The following is a 23265-nucleotide window of genomic DNA, read 5'->3' as shown; positions in this document are numbered from 1 at the left end:
ATATATATATATATATATATATATATATATATATATATATATATATATATATATATATATATATATATGTGTGTGTGTGTGTGTGTGTGTGTGTGTGTATGTATAACTGATTCACGGAAATATGGAATGCGATGAATATATAAATATAAATATTTTCTATGCGTTTGCATGTTTAATATATATATATATATATATATATATATATATATATATATATATATATATATATATATATATATATATATATATATATTTTTGGTAAAAATGTTCACCTTGCAAAAATTTTTATTGTTTACCGAAAGGAGAATTATTGTGTTGTACTTTTATAACATTTCTTGGTGGTCAGTCACCATCCTTGTATAATATTTTAATTGTCCTGTCTCTGCCTCTGAGCTGTTGAACCTAATCCTTTGTAAAACCTCTTAAATATTTAACCCTGTTTTGGCAGTTCTACTAATTCTTCAATTGTGTTGGATTCCATGTACATATTTTTTTCCATTGTAATCCCCATCTGTCATTTATACGAGCTCTCTTTGTAGACTTATTTTTTATATTTCTTCAGTATGCTAAGTAAAGGACAAGAAGTCGAAAGACCTTGCAGTAATCCATTGTTTCTTCTTCCTTCATGGATTTTGTTTTTATTTATTTCATATATATATATATATATATATATATATATATATATATATATATATATATATATATATATATATATATATATATATTATTCAGTTCAGTAAGGCATAACTTGTTTAGAAAAATAATTCACAAATAGAATAATGGATAAAAGTGATTTTTAAATTATATTTTTAGTGTGTTGCTCAACCAGAGACTGACTGATTGAATAATGATCATAAGAACTGGTGTCACAACATCTAGGTTATTGATGACAACTCAGTCATAGACAGTGAACAGTGCATGTCATCGACAACATGAAGCACTTTGTTGTAGATGGCCTATTGACAGTGTTCCATCTTCACAAATCTAAACAAGCTCACTTTTGGCAGATACAGCTTCTTTTTCTCAGCAAAATCCCAAGTCGCGGTCACTCATTTTAATTGGCCTTTTTCAGAAGTCTCTGCCTTGTGTCCTCCCTTCGTCTGTTCTTTAAGCTCTCATCTTCTTGAATGCTGTCTCCATCTCCTCTTCGGCCTTCCTTCTTCATGTTCCTGGAACCTCCACTTCTGTGGTCTCTCCTGTAACACGCAGCTCATCATGGTGACTCTTGGGCTTTCTTTGACACATCATTCACTTCCGCTGATCTCCTAATGTATTCTTTTCTGACCCTGTCACCTTCCATTGCTCCACTCATCCATCTGAGCATCCTCATTTCTCCCACTTCTAACTTATTCTGTTGTCTTTTCTCAAGTGGTGCCGCTTCTAGAGCATGTAACATGGCAGGTCTTCTCTCCACCATATGTTCCTTTCCCCTCAGCTTAAAGGAGACTCTAGTGGCAGAGTATACCTGATAAATTCTCTCCAATTATTCCCTCCGGCTGGGATTTGGTGGTTTACATGGTAATTCCTGCTGTGTTATGTGGACCAGAAATACCACTAAGAAAATAGAACAAATAAAGCTGATTGGAGCAGAGGATGCTCAGACTGTCTTGTGGTGACGTCCTACATCATGTCCTGGAGTTATGAGAGATAGCAACACTGTCTTAGACAAAGAAAAAACTGCAAAACTGCATGACAAGATGACGAACGTTGTGTTCCTCATACAACTTGCTTATCTTGTAGATTTTGCTGCGTAATTAAATCCCCTGAATTTGTCCTCTCAGGGAAACAGAGGAAGTGTTATAGCAGGACAAAGCAGAATTGCTGGATCTTACTGGAAAATCTAGCGTGACAAATGCAGGATTCAGGATGTTAATGGTTTCCTCTTCCCAGAACTGACAGCTTTTCTGACTGAGATAAAAAAAAAGAATCGATTCTCATTATTGACATCAATATTAGCAACTGAGTCATCGTGAGTGAATACATAACAGGGAATTAAGCAGTGTGTGTGAAAAGAGAAAAATCATATTTTTTACACTTGCTCGGAGATCAGAGAGAACTCCTGGTATTGCTGGTATGCCATCAGTGTAAATTACAGTTACCCTTGACGACCTAGTTCTTAGTTTCTAAGGGAAGTGTCAATCATTTCAAACGTTCTGAAACTGATTGGTTTTGGCAGATGGCTGTGAAGCGCGGTCAATTAAGATCTGCGTTTTACCTCTGTCACTGCCTGTTCTCTGAGTGCGACATTTTGCCGCATCATGAGGAAGTATTGGGCTCTTCCCCCTCGTGGCATGAGCCTAGTTGCCTTGGTCAAGCATTGTTTATTAACATCCTTGCCAACAGTGTGAGGAGGTTTCTTTTTCCATTCTAGTAAAAACGCAACATCAATCCTGAAGAACAGGATGGGAGACTTTTATTATAAATCATTTTTGTAATTAGGACCATATTAAGTCAAGGAATATGGAGGGGCGAAATGACTCCCCTCTCGACTTACTTAATTACCTCCAGGTTAGAAACCAGCCGTCTCCTCTCTTCTCCAGCAACGGGAAACCAGCTGGGTAAAAGGAAGGTCCACAGTCTACATTTTGGGCGAAAAGACAGGCTGGGCTTGTCTGTGCAGGAAATTCCACTGAACCTCAGTTGGTTTGACCTGCAGCACCACCAACGCCGGTCATCCTGAATGCTCTTGTTTTCTCCTTGCCTTTATCCCAGTAATTAAGTTTGTTAATTAGTAGTATTCATATCAGCTACATGTTCATTCGTCTTAATCATATTCAAAATATTTGCTACTTATCAGTTTGAAATTCAACTTCATTATGTTTTACTTTTTCACTTCCATTTTCTAATTATTAATGTTGAAACTCTCAGGCTTAATAAGGATTTCCTTTTCACAGAGCCGGCATGATATCAGGGTTCGTTTCTCAGTACGTTCGCATTTTCATGTTCTTCTAAGAATAGAAAATGGGCTCTTGATTCCCGTCATTCGGTCATACCCTTCGTGCGGTGCCTCTTAGCAACGTTACGACGTTAGAAGACTGCCAGTTGGTGTGTTCCATAATCACATGACTAAGCTTCAAATATGTGTACACAAACCCATACACACACACTGTTCACTGCCTCCGTCATACCTCATTTGCTAAATCGTAAGTGTATCCCGTAAAAAGGTGACACTATTAGAAGACTCAACAACAACACATCGAACCTCACTAAACAAACTGCACCGTTCACCTCTAGATAGCCAGAACTTCCAAACTATACACTTTCACCAACCTCTCCTCCTTCATTCCTTCTGCATCTACGTATCTCCACCTCTCTAACCCTTTCAGTTTGTCTTACGCAACATAAGCTACTCAAACAGCTTCAGCCTTATTTGTTTCATCCACATCCAACATCAATGCCTCACTTCTATGAAGTGAGGCAACCTTCAGCTGCAACCTTTTCTTTTATAGACAGTCCAATCAGCATCCAGATTTTTTGCACAAAGCTTCTCCGCTTCGTCTGTCCCGCGACTCGCCTCACTCTCCTCTCCCCTACCCTCTTCCATTACATTTACTCCCAAGCATATATAGGAATCAACTTCTCTTCTTTTGTCATCTGTATCAGCATTCTTTGTTCAGTTTTTCTGGTTTCCACTTACCCTCGTAACCTGTCTATTATGGCGTTACTCACATTTACATTTGCCTTTGCCCTCTTAAAATCCTTGTCGACAAAATATTCTGCAGGGATTTTGCCAACATAAAACTCCCATCTAGTCGTTTTAATATATCAGTAGAAATTGCAACGTATGTGCCGACTACGCTTTGAGCCGGCTGACGTGGAAGGACGTGATGATTCTGAATTGTAAAATGCTGTAATTATTTCGTTTGCAACGTGTTCTTTATTTTTAGAAAGTGTACAGTAGGTTGCACTTTTAATTAACAGAAGTTTTGCACTGTAGAAAGGTCCTTGTAAATCTGGAATTTTGGAACATTCTGAAAGTGGGCGTATATAAACTACTGCAGAGCAGGGCGAGCCCACTTTTCCCATGATACCATGCGAGCCAAAAATTCTGCACGTAGGCTCTAAAACATGAAAGCCGGTTGATGCCTGAATCTCAATAGAATGTGTGAGTCCCGCACCGTGATTTTTATCGGTCTTAATCGAGGCCATCCTTTGTTTTGCATGGACATGTATCATGCCCAGTGATGAAGTTGTATATGATCATTAGTGAATATAAGTAACCTTGTTAGAATTTAGACAATTTTTAGTGTCTTAGTAAGCAACCCACACGCTGTCCAGGATTCATTCTCTGTGTATGGAATTACTTTCAGAATTTGTCATTGTTAAAGCAGAACGCTTAGTACCTGGGTGCAATTCCTTTTTCTGTGAGTTTGATTCGTGTATTTCTCGATGACCTTGTGGTCATCAGTGTCTGCTACCCCAGCTATAGCCAGTGTTAAAGTAATTTTCGTGTAAATTGATTGTATTTTGGTAATTAACGTAAATGTGAATAGGGCGGGTATATTTTTGTATTGCTATAGTTTATTTTTGTGATAAAACTTGAAAATGCTCTCGTGTTTGTATAGCCGCCACCTGTTTGTGCTGGTTCAGTGTCGTTTTTTTTATTTATTTTTTTTTATTTTTTGCATCGGGCAAGAGCCAGATGCACCGAGTTGCTGTCGAGAAAATTTGCTACAATCCTTTCCTACTTTCACCAGTTTGTGGAGAGTTTCTACACTATTTCCAACCAATATTATATCATTTGCAGAAGGCGACCGCCCCAAGTTTGATTCCCGACTCATTTCCTCATCCCAAGGCAAGAGGTCAAATCTAGTTTCGTTGTTGAGAAAAAATAACAAACAACTATATTCGTATCTCTTCATTTTAAAATGGGAAAGGAAATGATTATTGAAGAAGATGAGTCTGTTTCTGGCAAAATCGTTTTGAAGTTTTCTCTCTCTTTTCGGTTGGACTAGTAATGTACATGTGAACAGAAGAAGCAATTAGTGTATGTTTTCATTTTTTAAAATAAATTTAGTCACTAATTTTACTTTTCCGCCCATTTTCTTTGTCAGCCTCAGTACAACGCAAAACACGTCCAGTCATTTGTTTGTATTCTATAAAAACACTCATACCATCAACGCTGGTGGTAATATGAAAGAGGGCCGAGAGTGCGTGAATGCACTCGTGATTTGCTGCACACTTGGACGAGGGTTCGGTACTGCACAACACTGAGTTGTGACATGCAACCGACCGACCTTCACAGTTCTTGAAATTCCTTTCAAGATTTTTCTGAACATTTCTTTTTCGGAAAGAGGGAGTTGTGACATAATTATCCTGAGCGAATTTCTATGCAACGCTGTACGGTATCACCTGGGGACAGTGGGGTAACAAGTTCGGTACTCGCCGCATTGCTAGGATGCTCAACAGCAGTCCATGGGTTAAATGAAGTTTGGCAGTTGCAAATAGAAGGACCACCAGATCTCAGAATAATAAGAACGGTTATGTTCATAACATTATCGTAATAATTAGTCTTTTTATGAGAAACAATACTTTTCTAAGTATACACCTTAACTCGAGTTTGGAATATTTGTTTTCCTGACTTGGCTGCTTCTATTCCGAAAAATTACCGGTAGATAAAAAGTAAAACAAAAGGTGGAACAGTCTCTTTTGTAACAGTCGATTCCTTTCTGCGGTTGGATGTCTGTCAATACCTGAGATCATCTTTCCGGATGACATTACATTTCTTGCTCAGCGCCTTCGCTCTTGTTTAGTTTTCCGTTTCCAACACTGATTTTAATGAATTCGTTTCAGGTGGTTTGAAAACATTTACTCGCGTAACAGTAATATTACACTGAAGGAAAAACGTGACGATCGAAGTACACCAGTTTGCATATTCATCATCGTTTCTTTTAACCTGAGCCCTGTGGCTGTGGGAGGCAGCAACTTGTAGTCAGTCCATTGCTCGCCAAGAAAAAGTTCATGTTAATACTCGTCAATTAAGGAATCGAGTAACCTTACAAAAATCTGATAATTAAACTCAAAAGTAACTGCTTGATAAATGAGAAAATGGAATCCTTTAATATTCTTTTTTTTTTTTTTTTTTACAAATAATGAAAGGGAAGCCTGCGTGTGTAATAGAACAATACTTAACCAAAGTTAACCGAGTTCATACAACGAGAGGATTAAAGGTATCAAAGATTGCCTGGTTTGCAGAACTAAACAGACGCACTGGTAGCCTGGAGAGGAAGAATCTAGTTATTTCCATGTGCTACGGGGAAATCTATGCCGTCATTCGATTAAATGAGATCATGTGAGCAAGTCACAAGAAATGAATAGATAACTCCTTAGATCATTGCTTCTCTTGGCGCTTGCGGAACTTAGTCACCTCAGCAGGTCACGCAGTTCCGATCGTTCCTCTCCCACATCTACGAGCCTTTAGCGCGAAATGTCATGGCAAGATCTACGAATACCAGTATTTGCTAAGGGTAACCTTCTCGAGTGGGTGGGTAAATCGGAACAGTTTTGTATCAACATCTCTTGCCATTTTCGAAGCAGTTTTTCAGAATTTGGGAACTGCAACAGATACTCGAGCTTTCTCAAAACTATCTTCTGCAGCTTGAGGGTGGTCAGGCATTCGGTTTGGAGCTGGCCGAAAGATTTCCTCGGTCTCTTCCTTTTCACTCCAAAATTATTTTTGAAAATCCCGCTGTTTAAAAGATGGAATACTGTGTTCAAAAATTATATTAGAAGAACTTGAACTGTTTTTACTTTGAGATTATTTTGTGGTCCTATCTAAAAATGCACGCAGTTAGCCGTATGTTATGTCATTTACACAATTAGCCTACATTACCAAGTATATTCATACAGGGCTTGTCTCTCTCAGGCTCAGTTCTTCAGATTCTGCGCTCTTAACGAACGTTGTGGAAACCCATTTTATTAATAACGGGAGATAAAAGTTTACAGGGAATCCAATGATGTTTTATTAAACCGAATATGCCTTCAATATAAACATTTCTAGACTACTTATAGCCACTTTGCAGCACGGGCATTTTAATCTATTTATTAATTGATTTTTTTTTATTTGTGATCTCTTCTTTATGTATTTCCCTTTACCTCTTACTTTTTCTTTTTTAATAAGCGTGATCTCTTCTTTGCTTATTTCCCTTTACCCCCCCCCCTCCCCTCTTCTTCCTAATGAACACCGTATTCTTTGGAAGCTTGAATTTCAAGTCAATGGCCCCTCTGGTGGGCTTGTTTCATCTTCTGAATCTTCTTCTTATATATATATATATATATATATATATATATATATATATATATATATATATATATATATATATATATATATACATTTACAGGGAATATGTGAAATCCCTGGTGAATGTGTGAAATGACCAATTTGCCTGGGAACATTTTATCCCCGAGGGCTAGTATTTAACACAGCAAAACAGTGATTCATCTACACTGTTTCGCCATGTTTACTACTAGCCCCCTGGGGGTCAAATGTGTTTCACTGTGTTTAGTACTAGTCCCTGGGGATCAAATGCACTTTGGGAAATTTGATCCCCCTGAGGCTAGTATTGAACACGGCAAAATACATTTGACCCTCGGCTAATACGAAACACTGCGAAACTGTAGATTAATCATTGTTTTGCCATGTTTAGTACTAGCCCTCGGGGATCAAATGTCCCTAAGCGAATTGGTCATTTCACATATTCCATAAGGATTTCGTGAAATCCCTGGTTTCACATATTCCCTGTAAAGTATGTAGGATATACTCGTATGTATATATATATATATATATATATATATATATATATATATATATATATATATATATATATATATATGTGTGTGTGTGTGTGTGTGTGTGTGTGTGTGTGCATAATGTGTGTGTGCGTGTTTGTGTAATGTACATAAAGAAGTGGTAGAAATACTCTTTCTTTATGCTCAACAAAAATGACAAGGCTATCACTAAAAAATCTTGTTTTGAGATGGTCATGTCAGCATAAGAACAGCTCTGTTTGTAGCGGTCATTTACAATTTCAGAGGTACCCAAACAACGGAAAGTAGCTGTCAATCCGAAGTACGGATCGAAAAGGAAAAAATCTTTAAAGAAATTGTTTAATTGTCAAAAGAAACTAACCTTATGGTACATGTTTTGATGAATCCAGGAATCACTAGCAATGCTGATTTACTAAGATCACGTCTCTTCAGAAGTTATGATAAAAAAGAGACGAAGAAGACTGCCAACGTTATTTCCCATCTGGAACTCTCCCAGGCGCCTGAGCACCAACAGCTTCCTCACCACACTACTGTACCAGTGTACCGTCTGCACAAGAGCCCGCAACCAAGTCTGTACCCTCCCCCATCCCGGCTCTCATGTGGCAACGTATAAGGCTGAGTTGCCTGATCTCTTTTATCTCTCCAGGTAAACTGCAATGTATGGTGGGAAAATACCTCCTTAATACACATATTTAGAGAAATTTCAATACAGATGTGCTTTACTGTAGAGTTTGGTTTCAAATAAATTGTTTATAAGGTATTTTAATATTTGGGTGGTGAGTAGTCATAAGTGTTGTGTACTGTATATATATAGAGAGAGAGAGAAAAAATGGATTGATATATATAGATATCTGTATGTACAATATGTATACAGTAAATTTATTTTAAGAAAACTTGGAAAGATATAAATATATGTAAATGTGTGTGTATGTATGTATGTATGTATATATATAGATATATACAGTATATATATATATATATATATATATATATATATATATATATATATATATATATATATATATATATATACATACACACACACACACACACACACACATATATATATATATATATATATATATATATATATATATATATATATATATATATATATATATAAATATATATATATATATACAGTATATTGTATTAAGTAGACTTGGAGGGTGTTACTAGCGTTAACATGATGCTCATGATGTGGGACTGTGCGTTTAAATGTATTAAGCTGAATCAGTCGACGTTTTTCTGTTAATGGGCTTTATTTGATGCACAGTTAGCCAAATGCAGAGAGAGAGAGACGGCGGGGGGTGGGGGGGTGCTTTCATTGAAAAAGGGCAGCATACAGCCTAGATTACAATACGTGAGTAATTAAAGGTTGGCATTTCCTCCTGAGATCGTTTCCTTCCTAGGTGCCCCCGCTACCCCCACCCCACCACCTCTAACCATCCCAACCCTACCACCAGCAAGGGTAAAATACCATGACGTGACGTCCTCGCAGTTGCCTCTCGTCATTTCCCCGTGTTTAACGAAGTTCTTTTTCTGTTTATTTCTCTGTTTTCCTTCAGCGTCTCCCATTCCAATTTCAGTTCCTGCCATTTATTCTTGTGATAAACTGGATTACTTCTTTCGTCACGGCGCCCGTCGCCTGTTTTCCCTGCTATCTAAATATTAGTCCCGAGGTTTTTGCTCTCTCGAATTCACGTTCACAGTTTGTGATTTCGTTCCACGAGAAGGAAATCATGTCATTTCACTTGTGGTTGCCAATCTTTCTCACAACTATTACTCGGGACAGTGTAGGGTTTTCTCTCAGTTCCACTTTTTTAGATGCTTGGCCTACATCTCTTTTATTTTCTGGATGTCTTTATTTTGCTGTCCAGTCACTCCAACTCCTTTTCACTGTCTTAAGCTCTGAATAACCGAAAGTGCCCCAGTGCTTGGTTTGACAGCTTCAGTTTCATAAAATCAAATAAGTCATTTCATTTGATCATTTCAGTTATGTATGATCCACAAAAGACAGCTATTTTACAGAGGCTAGGAATTCTCTAAATCTCCAGCATAAGTTAAAAAGATTTACAAAAGGCACAAAAATATCTGCAATATGTAAGTGTTTACACAAAATACCTGCAAACCTTTCTGTAGACAGAGGAGGAATCCAACTGTAGTGTAACCCAAAGAAATAATCAGCATCATAGTAGAAAGTGATCAGAGGAGTGATGATAACTGTAGGACAGTATGAACTCGGAGGAAGAATGATAATAAAATATTATTATTAATATCATTGCTATTACAATTTTAATGAAACGATAAAGATACCCTGACTCACTTGGTATGAAATGAGGTCTCCCTCTCTCTCTCTCTCTCTCTCTACAGGATCTCTGTGACATTCGTGCAATTGGTTTGCAAAAAGGTGTTCAGTAAATACCAGTTCACTCGGTTGAGGAAGGAGCACCGTATATTATTCAAGTGTGGAGGAAGGAAAAGAGAGAGACTAGAAATTCTGGAAAGAGGAGGTGTAAGAAACAAATACTGGAGCAGAAGAATGTCCATCGGACAGTCTGGTGGCAATCTCATGACGCATGAGAAGCAAACAACATTCGCGAAAATTCGTAGAGTTGGCCCCAGACAAAATAATGGAACCAAAGTGAAACCAGGAAAGGAACTGCTCGAAACGATTATTTTCAAAATGACTGAACATGACCCCTTACGTACCTCCACAAGTAGGAAAACGGCGAGAATCTATCCGGGTCATCATACGAACGTGACTAATCCTCCGTTTCAAACGTACCAGAATAAATGCAAGGCTGGGAGTTGAGAAGGAGGCTGCGGCCAGTGACTCATATTTGCAATGGAAGCCTCAGTAACACCATCTGGTGGGGTACATACTAAAGGTGATGACGCGCCATTATATACTCAGTTAAGAGTATATTTGGGGTAAATATAAATGTATACCTGTCACCGCTGAGTGTAATAAACTTCGGGTGTCATATTTCTACCCATTACAGACTTTCCATCACAATAGGTTACATGGCATTCAAAATAGGCAGTTTTCGTTGCAAAGACTTGGAAATGCGGTAAAGCACTTTCATGATGAGGTTCATCTTTCGACATGTATATGTGGAGGCAAGATCTATTCCACCCCAATCATTAACGTGTACCTGAAATCAGCGGATACATGTGTGTAAGAGCTGAAATGGACTTACTCTTGAATCCTATTACGAAACAAAAGTGCTTCCATGATTTCCCATAAAGATCCAAGACTTGAATCAGAGAGTCAGAGAAAGGGCAGCAGGTATGGTGCAAAGTTGTGTGTTTGGACTATGTGCGTCATGAACGAAGTGTGGAATGCCTGATGTTTGCAAATTATGCAGCACTGACTGAGGATAATGACGAGAAATAGCGGGCTTCACTAACGGATGAGAACCTTGAAAGCAGTGTGACTAACAGTATGGTTATGAGATCATCTTAATGTTAAGTTTTATTATAATCAATGTATTTATGTAATTTTATGAGTACCATTATCTTTTAGAGGTCGTGTAGTGTTTTCATCAACCAGACTAACTACAAGGTAGTCGGACAGAAACATGACATGACATTCCAAGTTTTATTCAGAATTTAAAGGAATACATCATAGCAAAGCGCGCCTCGACGAATGGCGGCAAGTGGAAAGCCAAAAACAACAAACGCCCGCTTCCCAGCTCAAACAACAGGCACAAAAGAATACATACATTATTTCCAAGTGATGTTTGTCATTCATTGGCAATACATATCATGTTGATATTATTACACATGTACAAACATGATCTGCCAGGAAAATCGGTATGTGAATATATATATATATATATATATATATATATATATATATATATATATATATATATATATATATATATATATATATATATATACATATATATTATAAGTGAATGTTTGTGTACTTGTTTAGCTGCTATAGAAATCCAAACCACTTGACAGACCCAGCTAAAATTTTGCACACAGCCTCTATATCACCCCGGAAAAGTTTATAACTCAAAGTCAAACCCCTACCCCATGACAGACATAAAGACACAGACAAAATAAATGAAATTTTCGTTTTTAATCCACCTTTTCTTCAGTAACATTATGGGAGTCACAAGTAGCTTGGATGGAAAGCTCCACCTTTTCTGTTGGTGACATCATTAAACTCCTCCCACTGCAAACATTCAGATGTATGATAGCCCGATAAATGTGAATTTCTTAATTAATTTGTTAGTTTCTTCTTCTTTTTTATCTTTCGAATTCACTATAGCGACTGCTTCGTGATGTTATGGTGACATATTTCATTATAAAGCCAGTTTAAATAAGGTCTGGAATAATAAAAAGATCATGCTTGGACACTCCAGCGGTTGACAGTTGGAATTAATTATCGTGCATACGGATGAGTTTCTTTTCACATTGTTTGGTACTGATTACTTGGAAGATAATGACTGAAAATTCTAGATTAAAACTTTATAGGAATGTAGACCATTACATTTGGAAATCTTTCCAAAAAGGCACTTGCATAGATGTATACGATGCAAATAGGGATTAAATTAAGAAATGGCAACTACTGGACTTTAACGAACGACGAAGTGCTCACAGCTTACACAACACTCCAATTCGTACCCTTTGCTGATGTAATCATACACAGTAAGGAATCGTGTTCCCGTCATTTAGGAAAATAAAATTATTGTTTATGGTTGTATATAAGAATGATATATATTCATTTCTATCTTTTATCAACACTTATTTATTCAGAACAATAAATAACCAGTTGCCTAACATTCCTCCAAGAAGGGAAAGATTTTGTTTGATGCATGATTACGTTATTGTGCAAATTGATCAAGTTTATAGATGCCATACATGTAACTTTATACACAATTCTACGTTAAGGAATTTGACGTCATTGTAAAGATGAGTTGTAATTTATTATGTTCTGTCAAAAACAACCCCAAAACCAACATAAAAAATACGTATCATGAGTTGAAGTTAGCCATATAGGAAAGTGTTTTTCCACTTTTTTCTTAATATGACGAGGGGGTGGAAGGCTAATTGTTACAGCAATTCAGTTAATGATAGGAAAGGCACAACAGAGTATATACTAAACATTTCTTATTAAAAAAAGGACGTCAGTTCTCATACAATATTAATGAGTTTAAATTAGAACTGTGGGGTTGGTTCAGTTTTTTTACGACTTGGACAGCGAAATTTACTTTCATTGTAGTAATACATATCATAAAAAGACATCATTGGCCTAGACCTATAACAAATTTTCTCTATCACACGGAAATATTGTTTTAGATTTTTATTGTATGATTTGGACTTATAATGGCCTGCAAATAGCAGTGAAGGACCTAACAGTGAAATGAATAAGCCTGTACATAATTTATTCATATTCTGATCAGAGCATCTGAGGTGCTTCCCAGATGAAATACAGCACCAAACTGTCACGAAATTGGTGCTAACCAGTCCACAGGTGCAATTACCTGTCAGTTGGTCAGAAGATATTCAGTTAATACCATCAGTTCATCCGTTCTGGTGAGTGGACTGTCTCCGCCCACAAACTGTTGTCTACACATAAGTTTTACTGGCAGTTTCGATGAACTGACAGAAGAAATGATGGGTAAACTTGGGGGCATCAGGGAGAAGAAAGTGGGAGAGAGAGAGAGATAGTTTATCGAATGTCATTCAGAGTTTTTCCTGGCAGTGCCGGGTTGGTCAACTAGTATATGTATGTATATATATATATATATATATATATATATATATATATATTCCATTCATCCCTGTAGCCTGTTAGATAGAAAATCAAATTTAATGGTGGCTGAGAAGACGCCATGACTGGGAAGTGAACTGATGTAGGCCTAACCCCCCCAGATCACCTGATTTGGGGAAAACAATACCTCTCCTTAGCCCCACCATCAGATGTTTTTGGGGGGGGATCAGATAGTCATTAGGGACACGGGCGAATCCAGACTGTAAATAGGCAATTATCCTAACTCTTAAGGACTTAACTATAAGACCTATTTCCCCTATGACCTTTCGCTGGCTGTGTGACTGCTTTCAGATCGCCAAGGTCCTGTGCTCCAAGCCAAACGACAAAGTGGACGTGAGACGGGCGACACACTCCATACCCAACCGCCACAGCGTTGAGTGCTGCCCTTTCGTCTCTCTGGGTTGGGGTACAGGCGAGACTCCTGCAGCCGAATTTCACCTACTGCTACAAGCTCTAGCACTGAAGGGATCAGAACCTGTTATCCAGCCCCTCGGACGATCTGTCTCCCTGCCTAGAACTAAACCCTAGCATAGACGGTTAACTGCCATCCTGCCACTTGCAAGAATCTTCTGATTAACAGTCCGGGACTGGACAGTTCCCCCCTTCATAAGGAAGTTGCGTTATCCTTTAACCAGTAGCAACCTTCGCGGTCAATTGCATGTTAAACTATTTCAGGGCCGTAGCCTTTTCATATTCTGCAATTTGCTACACGTCTAATTTTACTGGACATTGCATGTGCTTGCTTGCTGCTCAGTCAGCCCTTTCATATTAATTTCCTGATTGCTTCATTTGTAAATAAATTCAGTTAAAGTAAATGACTGGTTCATTTCCCCCCAACCATGGTGACCACCAATTCTGTGTTTACTTAGATGTGACAACAAGGTAAGTCAGTTTATCCAGTCCATCTACTGCTTACATTCTGGGTGCTTTGTGTTGACTTTCAAGGCAGTTAATTAAAATAACCAATCCCATTCTTCCAGCCAGCCCCAGAATGTAACAATATATATATAAATTACACAGAACTGGAGCATGTGAATCAGACGTAGAGGAAAATGGATAAGTTCCAAATGCAACCCCACAACCATGAAGAAAGCAGAGGAATAACTTTGACAATTTATCCCAAAACTAACAGCAGAAAAGCTTACAAATAGGAAGCAGATAGCCTCCTGAGGATCACAACCAAAGGAGTAACACCGGAGACACCCTACAAGGGAGTATCACTAAAAGTCTTCAGCTGCCCAAACGGCAACCTCCCCCCCCCCACCTCGGGACTCAGTGATTCGATGCCCAGTGCGGTTTACCTAAGTGTTCGGAGAGGCATTCACGCTTCTCGAAATAAGCTACGTTGGGCAGGCGATGACTGGGGACGCGACTGCAAGCCCATTGCTGGAGACCTTGCACTGATGGCATAATAGTGTTTTTTTTTTTTATTGTTGTATCGTCGATAGTGCATCCAATTTGGATTGAGTTCAGTTTGACATTCAGGGCATCTGTGTACGTATTAAACAGGTATGGTGAGAGAATGCCAACTTGCTGGAGCCCATTTAGGGAGCTGAAGGTGTACGACAAATGTTACCCCGTTTGACACAGAATTGCTGTGTGGAGAACCAGCAATATAAAATGCCAGTTAAAGATAGAGGTGTGCCTCTTTTGTGCAGCTTCAGGAAGAGATTCAGGTAGTTTACTCTGCCAAATGCTTTTCTCACATCTACAGAACATAGGAAAACAGGAGAGGCTGATGATAGGTGTTAGTTCAGCAATTCTTTCAGGATGTAGATGCAGGTATCGGTTGAGTGGTTTCCTTCAAATCTAAACTGGTTGTCAGTAATGTGTAGAATAGGGAGAAGTCTCGCTAGAAGAACAGACTCAAGTATCTTCGACTCAACTGTAGTAATTGTAATTGGGCGACAATTGCAAGGGTCAGCTGCATCCTTTAGCTTTTTTTTGATTAATGGTATTAAGTGAACTAAGGGTAGGGAGTCTGGGAGAAACTGGTGAATTATGTATACATTGAATAGAACAGCTAGCAAAATGTAAATTATCGGATGGCAGAATTTGAAACCTTCAGCTAGTAGACCATCGCAACTAGGCGATTTACTATTAGGTATGTTGTTTATGGCATCGCTGATGTTACCTGGTGTAATACGATCGGTGAAATGGAATTGAATGTTATCAGTAAGGAGGTTATCTACTTCCCTTCAGGAGTCTTGAACGTTTATACAATTCAGGATAGCACTTAAGTGATTGCCCCAAATTCTTGCTATAGCCTCGTCGCCGACAGCTTCTCCTACTCTCTGTGGCAGCTTTTTAGCTGTGGGATTTAGGGACTGAATGTCTTTCCAGTTACAAGGGTAATTGCTAGATTCTAATTTTCTAGACATTGCATCAGCTCTTAGTTGCTTTTCATTTATTCTACAGTGCTTAAGAGCAAGTTTGAACTGGGCTGTCACCTGTCTCATTAGCAATGCAAAGTGTCCTTCCCTCGGGCTACCATTTTGCCTCCACAGTAAAAACATTTCTCATTAATTAGTATACAGCTCTTTAACCAAGTCAAACCAGTCAGGTATATTACGAGAGTTGCCTCGAAGAAATCTAAAGGTATCCCTGGCGGAGGCAAGAATAGCAGAAATTATGTTCGAATAGAATTCTTTAAGATCTCTCCCGAGGTTGTCATTTCTACATTTTGTGTAAGTGCAAAGTAAGGCATCTGCCGGTTGAACTATTGACTGCAACCTGGTTTCCATGGTTACCCCTAAAGGATCTGGTTTTTCTGCTGGTTTTTAAAATCCTAGTTAACACCAGGTGGCCGATCAGTTAGTGGGTTCATGGTAGGGAGGGATCGGGTATTGAATGACATCTGTAAGGGAATGTAATTGTAGCCCGTTGCAAGATCATAGCAAATGCTGCAGGTCACAATTGAATCATGAAGGTGTGGAGACATGATGCAGTGGTTCATCCAGGAAGTTTTAATTATATATATATATATATATATATATATATATATATATATATATATATATATATATATATATATATATATATGTTATATGTATGTGTATACAGGCAGTCCCAGGTTATTGGCTGGCTTGGTTATCGGTGATCCAGTTTTACGAAAATCGGGAATTCTTGATGCCGACAATTGCTGATTTCCGCTTATCGGCAGCGATAATTGGGTATTGGTGCCAAGACATACCTAACAGAGGCACCGATTTTCGGTTATCAGCAATTTTTGGTTATCATCACACTGCCAGAACAGAACCCCCACCAATAGCTGGGGACTGCCTGTGTATATGTATATATATATATATATATATATATATATATATATATATATATATATATATATATATATATATATATATATATATATATATATTGTAGGATGGTAATGATATATGGGGCTTTATCTGCAAGATGGTTTATTAACTGAGACCAGTCACCACGATGGCTGCATGGTGAACACTGCAGAATGCAACCTGCAAGGCAACAGTCAGTGTTGCGCCAAAAGGCTGGCGCCTGGCAGGCACATTGGTAGTTCTTGGCTGATACACATGCTCCATCAAGCAATTGCATAAGCAGCGCCACACAATCAACCACATATCTTGCATCCCCCCTCCAAAAGCCAAGCACTACCATAAAACAAAAGATTACATAAAATAACATAAGCTTGATAGTTTTTATACATTAAGCAGGTATAAAATATGTACATTGGTTATGAAGAAAGAAGAAAAATAATGATAGTGACATAATGTACAATTTTGTCATGAGTTGTATGTGTACATGTCCCATTATTAAGGGATATAGCTCTCATAATCATTAGGGCTAGGCATGGCATGCTGACATAGTGCTGGTATGTACTTCGGGTGATGGCGATTCCTTTTAGTCATTCTACCGCTACCATCAACCTTAGTAAGGGATTGCCTATATGGGTATTTTTCCATTATAACCCCTGATCGATCCCATCTTTAGCTCATTGTGTCCTGCATAAGAACCTTATTTCCTACCCGTAAATACAGTAGCTGCTTAGTGTGCAGGTCGTACAACTGCTTGTCTCTTTCCATGCTTTTGACCATTGCTTTCTCTCTTTCTCTTAATGTCATCATCCAATGGCTGTCCAGCAGATAGTATTCCTTTGCCATGGGGACAGAATCCCATAGTTGTCTCCCTAAGGCTAACTGTTCTGTTGATTTGTCAGTGTCTCTAAGAGGTGTGTTCCTTTACTGCATGAGGGCTCTGGCTGCTGCATCTGTATCAAGACTGCCATCTCCTTTTATGTTATCCCTGATTATACACTTGGCAAAGCGAACTGCTGCTTCCACTCGTCCATTTGATTGAGGGTAATGCACTGATGAGATACGAAGTTTCACCCCCATCTTATGTAAAAATCTGTCATCTCAGCACTTGCTAGATTCCTACCCCCATCACTGGATATTTTCCTCTGGAGTGCCCCACCGGCAAAACATTCTTCGCATCACCAGGATAAGTTTCGATGATGTCACGCCACTGGCGAAGTGTGACACCCCCAGCCAGCCAGTCAACATGTCAGCGTAAGCTAAATAAGATCTGTTTTCTAATTGAAAAAAGTCAGGCACAGTCTCTTGAAAAGGATATTCTGACGACAGCTGGGTGGGCAAAAAAGGTTCTTGTTGTTGGGAGGGTGCGTGTACATTGCATGTCTCACATTTAGTCCTTTGAAACTTGATGTCCCCTTCCATCCCAGGCCAATACAGACTCCCGTACCCTACATAACATTGAATCTACACCTTGGTGGCCTGAGTACAAACTGCTTGCCACTTTACTTCTTAAGTTGCTCAGCACCACTAGATGAATATGTCCTTCATCAAACGAATGTGTTACCAACCCACCGATATGGCCGAGTTTCTCTCGCGTCTGAAAAAACGGTTTCAGTGAAGACTCTACTAAATTTCTACTTCTAGGCCAGTCATCTTCTCGAACTCTTTTCAGCAACAGCTGGTAATCTGCGTCCTCACTTGCACATCTCTCAACAACATGACTGTCAAGAACAATGACGTCATTCTCTATGCCTTGCAATGAAGCAGTCACTAAGGCAGACGCCCTAACGTCCACATTTTCAGCTTCTATGACATCTACGTCGTCTCGTCTGGGGTATCCTTAAGAGTAGGGCATCAAGATGAAGTTGTCATGTATGTTTTAATATGAGTGCAAGACATATTACGTAACGCCGTCCGTAGACGTGTTCAGTTCAAATCTATGGCTAGATGATGTATAATGCTTTAGAGTATAAGTGTAATCAATTATTATTGTGTTAGTATCGAATCCGACGCACTGGCTTCCATCCTGTAAATTCTACCGCATGTATGTAGAATATAATTCCTTATTCCTTATTATGTATTGAGTTCCGATGCTCATATATTTGTTATGATTCCATTACATACACTTTTCGTATTTTGTATTATACACTCATACCACCTTCTTCTTAAATGTAGCAGAGCAAATAACACACTAGCTGGAAGATATCGCTTTATTACCGGCCTTCATCCTCGGACATCTGTAACAAGTATGGGGTTCCACCTCGAATACTAAATACCATCTTATGTACCATGCAGGTAAGAATGACGATTTGTAGTATGTGTTATACAGTATATGCCAACACATCAAAAATATCGGCAGCTGTATTTTTCTTGCCAGCAATATATTTCTCTGTAAATCTGAACTGCAGTGTTTCTCTTTCAACCGGAAAAGCCTTGGATTGTCAATGTGCTTTAACTCACGATTGCCAAAACGAGGCGTGCATTTTTCAAGCACCAGACAACAGCCGCTGTCTCACCCTCAATAGGAGCCTAATTAATTTCCTCATTAGAGAGATGCCTGCTGCCACCCTTACAACAAAAGGTTACATCTTGAGATACACAAAAACATTATTGCTGTAAAGTTACAAAACCCATTCCTACCTTACTCCAATCGGTTACTACAGCTGGGCGGGATTTGTTATAATAAGTTAATCCCTCTGATACCAATTTACACAGTTCTTTCTTTGCTTGCTCACACTTTTCCCTCAAATTATCATCCCAGTTTACCTTTTACTCGTTCCCTTTTTCAACAATTCTCGAAAAGGTGCCATGATTGGCGCTGTAGCTACAAACGGTGCCAACTGATTTACCAGTCCAAACCACGAACGAATATCCGATATACTGGGGTGGCAGGCATAGGAAATTTCTTTACAGCAGCAATTTTATCCTCTGATGGCACATACATATCCCAACCAGGATTATAGCCAACAAAAGCAACGTGATTTTGACAAAATTGGAACTTATTAGGATTTTATGTTACCCCATTCCGCTCGCAGGCCAAAAGTAAATCACAGGTGTGCCAAAAGGCCTCTTCAACATTAGAATCTGACATGCCGTATTGTAGTATCCGGCGCCCCTTTGCCATACGCACAATTTAATTTAACATTTTCTCTGTCAACATCAACTTTGCTGCAGCTGGCAGTGACCGATTTTCCCACAATTATGACACTCAACATTACCTGCTGGACAAATCTGTCTGCCTTTAATGTGCACAGGACCACAAAACTAACACCTTTGCTTTGGCCTTACACTTCTCCTGAACACTTCATCTTTCTGTTTCTTGTATGCGGTTTTCACTGCTGCCACGCCGTCGAGCAGTGACACCAGCATAGGCCTACTTGCCTCTGTATCACCAGCCACACCTGCCGCATTGAAAACATTTTGCTCCCCTCGCCTATGGGATGAGGGCAAGCCTACCACTCACTCACACTCTGTCTCCTCGAATGTTTAACACTTCACCATAAGCTTGCAAATCTTATCATATTTTTCAAAGTTCTGTAGAATCTCATGTTTCAACCTGGTGTTACGTAGGCCACTCACTAATTTATTTAGTAATATATACTCACTCAAATCTTCTTCACAAGTAGGACAAACGAACCCACAGTCTATTGCATCTTGCTGACACAGGTGATTGTATTCCTTTGCCGATTCATCTGCGCCTTGTCTCCTACTAAAGAACCTGTCCCATAAAATGGCCTTGTTCACAGTCTTCGTAGTAATATTCAAAATAGCCTCGAGTGCGTTCTCTGGAAAACTGGACATCAGTCAGTGGCACTTCTTAACTTTTCTTCACAGTTTTATCTGATGTTCAGCGCTGCCTCGCCCTGAGGTATCCCGCTGAGCTTCAGCCAATCCTCCATCGATCTCCTCCATTCTCTGAAGGCGCCCATTGTCATGACATACTTGCATTTCTTGTAGAAATAGGTTTGCCACGTGTTTGTCGGGGCGCTGTGTTGCCCACATTGGACAGGATGGCTTTTCGAGTTGCCTCTGTTATTGTCCTGAAGCCAGTTCCAAGTCCTTCAGGAGTGGTGCGCCTGGGTTGGGCCGCCCTTGCTATTCTCGGAGTAACCCCAGGCGATGGCCTTGCAAATCTGCTCATTGTGTTGTAGGTCAGTCCGGATCACTGCGCCATGTAGGGTGGTAATGATATACAGGGCTTCATCTGCAAGATGGTTTATTAACTAAGACCAATTAATTGCCAAGAGGGCTACACAGTAAATGCTGCAGAATGCAACCTGCAAGACAACAGTCAGTGTCGCGCCAAAAGGCGGGTGCCTGGCGGGCACATCGGTAGTGCTCAGCAATTGCAGAAGCAGCACCATACAATCAACAACATATCTTACAATATATATATATATATATATATATATATATATATATATATATATAAAGCATAATCGCTCTTTCACGTGATCTTTTATTTCCAACACCAGAAGGAAGAGATGCAACACGATTGTATATCCTGACAGGTGACGGCTTTTTTGCTAACTGAGCCATCTTCAGAGGACTGATACTAATATGGTAGAAATTCATAATACAGATGCAGCAGGACAGGACATACGAGCATACAAACGACTGGAAAACAAGTATTTGCACCCGACAGACGTTTGTAGGTGGAGTCCTGCCCTCATTAGTGACAGGTAAAATTTTACAAATCCTTGGGGACCCTACATCCCTTATCCCATTCTTTCAAGTACCTTCCTTAAAATTAAGCTCCTTGCCTGCCTCTTTTGAGATTAATGGATCACGTTTATGCATTTCATGACTAATGTTCATATTCTTGCTGTAACACTTTTTCTTTTATGAAACTAGATTCACTGACGTTTCTTTCTAGTGCATCATTAGAATGAACTGTCTCATTTTGTTCCTGCTTGGTCTATTGTACAATTGCTTTCACAAGCATGTACAAAAATCCCACTGTTCACCTGTGTATTCCTTGCATATCTGCCATGCTGCTCTACTCCCTTTTCCAACGTCTTTTCCAGTTTGACAAATATAAAAGCTATCATAAGAATTACATGGAATCTGATAAACACAGCTTCAGTGTTGTCAGGCGAGTTTTTTCACAAGTGCATTTCACTGTTTTATTGTTCTTAAATGCTGCATTAACTCCAAAATTCTTATCAGATGGGGAATATCTTTAAAATAATTATTATAGGCCTATGGCTGTGCAGGCAGGTTTTTTGTGCTATAAGTTTCTTGTTTGTTAAAAAAAAAAAAAAGTTTTTTGCCGCTTTTAATGCGGTTTCCTATACAAGGCCAGGGTATTTCAATTTCTTGCCTGCATTCCTAATCATATCTATTTCATCATCAGTGTATTCAGGGCTGCATATACGTCAAGCTCTCAAGGACAAGGATGTGAAAATTGATTTCTGAACTCTATTGCCGTGACTAAAATAAAAATTAACATAGGCAGAAATATTGGTGGTTTCTCACATCCTGTATACTAGTTCTTTGTATTAGGAGATCCAAAAAGGGTAGGCAACCATCCTTGTTCCATTTCCACAGCAAATTTTATTGATGGCATTAATTCATTTAATTTAACAAAGAATTGATTTACATTTTCCCTACCGTGCCAAACACATATTGTCATCAACCTGAACCATGTTATATTGCGTGGAATGATTTTATTTAATATTTTGCTCTCGAAAAATTCCATATACAAATTATTTAACACTGGGGATAAAGGGTTCACCCATTGTCATACCAAAATTTTGAGAATAAAATTTCCCGTTGAATTTAAATCTACATTCTTTTACACAAATTGTAAATAATTCTATTAGTGTGTGCTTGGAAAATGGTACTATATCCCTTAAAATCTAGTAGATCGTCAATAGGTACCTTTGTGGATAATGAAATCACGTCAAACCTCACTATCAAGTTTACATTGTTCTTAATAGTGTCATCGGAAATGGTACCAACCAATTGGTTTAGAATGGTATTTTGCTAATTTGTAGGATGCATAACCAACCGAGCTGAAATCGGTCGATATATGAGCGTGGAAACTTGCCAGCGTGGTCTTTTCTTCCTTCCATTCATTTTACTGTACATGTGTGAAGATGTAGGGCACATTTTCTAACACGTTTTGTCATTGAGTGGACCTTCACATTATTAGCACTGAGTGAACCTTCATATATTAATAAAGGTTCCATGAAATATTCTGGATAGAACGTAGATTGCCTCCATATTTAAATATTGTTCATAATGCAAACGAAGAAGGAGGGAGGGGTCGTATGCAAAATTCGGTAAATTGTTTATTAGCAAATATACTTTTATAGCAATATCGGCTAAGACCTTAGTAATCCCGCCGAAAACGGACATTTGGTTTTGAAAAAGATCAACTTACCCCGTAAGGTGGCATCACAACCT

The 23265-nt window shown here is 38.8% G+C and overlaps 1 protein-coding gene across 3 annotated transcripts in view; it reads right to left on the bottom strand.

The window, feature by feature from the left end:
• Positions 1 to 10625, bottom strand: part of LOC136826062 (crustacean hyperglycemic hormone-like) — a 67171-nt gene extending 56546 nt beyond the window's left edge. For all 3 annotated transcript variants that reach the window (XM_067082960.1, XM_067082961.1, XM_067082959.1), the window contains exons 1-2: positions 10480 to 10625; positions 8129 to 8418 (exon numbers count right to left, since the gene is read on the bottom strand). In XM_067082960.1, the coding sequence (XP_066939061.1) occupies positions 8129 to 8140 (12 nt within the window). In that variant the 5' untranslated portion in view covers positions 8141 to 8418; positions 10480 to 10625. The remainder of the gene's footprint in view (positions 1 to 8128; positions 8419 to 10479) is intronic.
• Between the last annotated feature and the right edge of the window lie 12640 nt (positions 10626 to 23265).

Source organism: Macrobrachium rosenbergii, chromosome 40 (assembly GCF_040412425.1).
Source record: "Macrobrachium rosenbergii isolate ZJJX-2024 chromosome 40, ASM4041242v1, whole genome shotgun sequence".
In the NCBI taxonomy this organism is placed as follows: Eukaryota; Metazoa; Arthropoda; class Malacostraca; order Decapoda; family Palaemonidae; genus Macrobrachium; species Macrobrachium rosenbergii.
The sequence above is the reverse complement of the archived record's forward strand: the minus strand, read 5'-3'. Positions and strand labels throughout refer to the sequence as shown.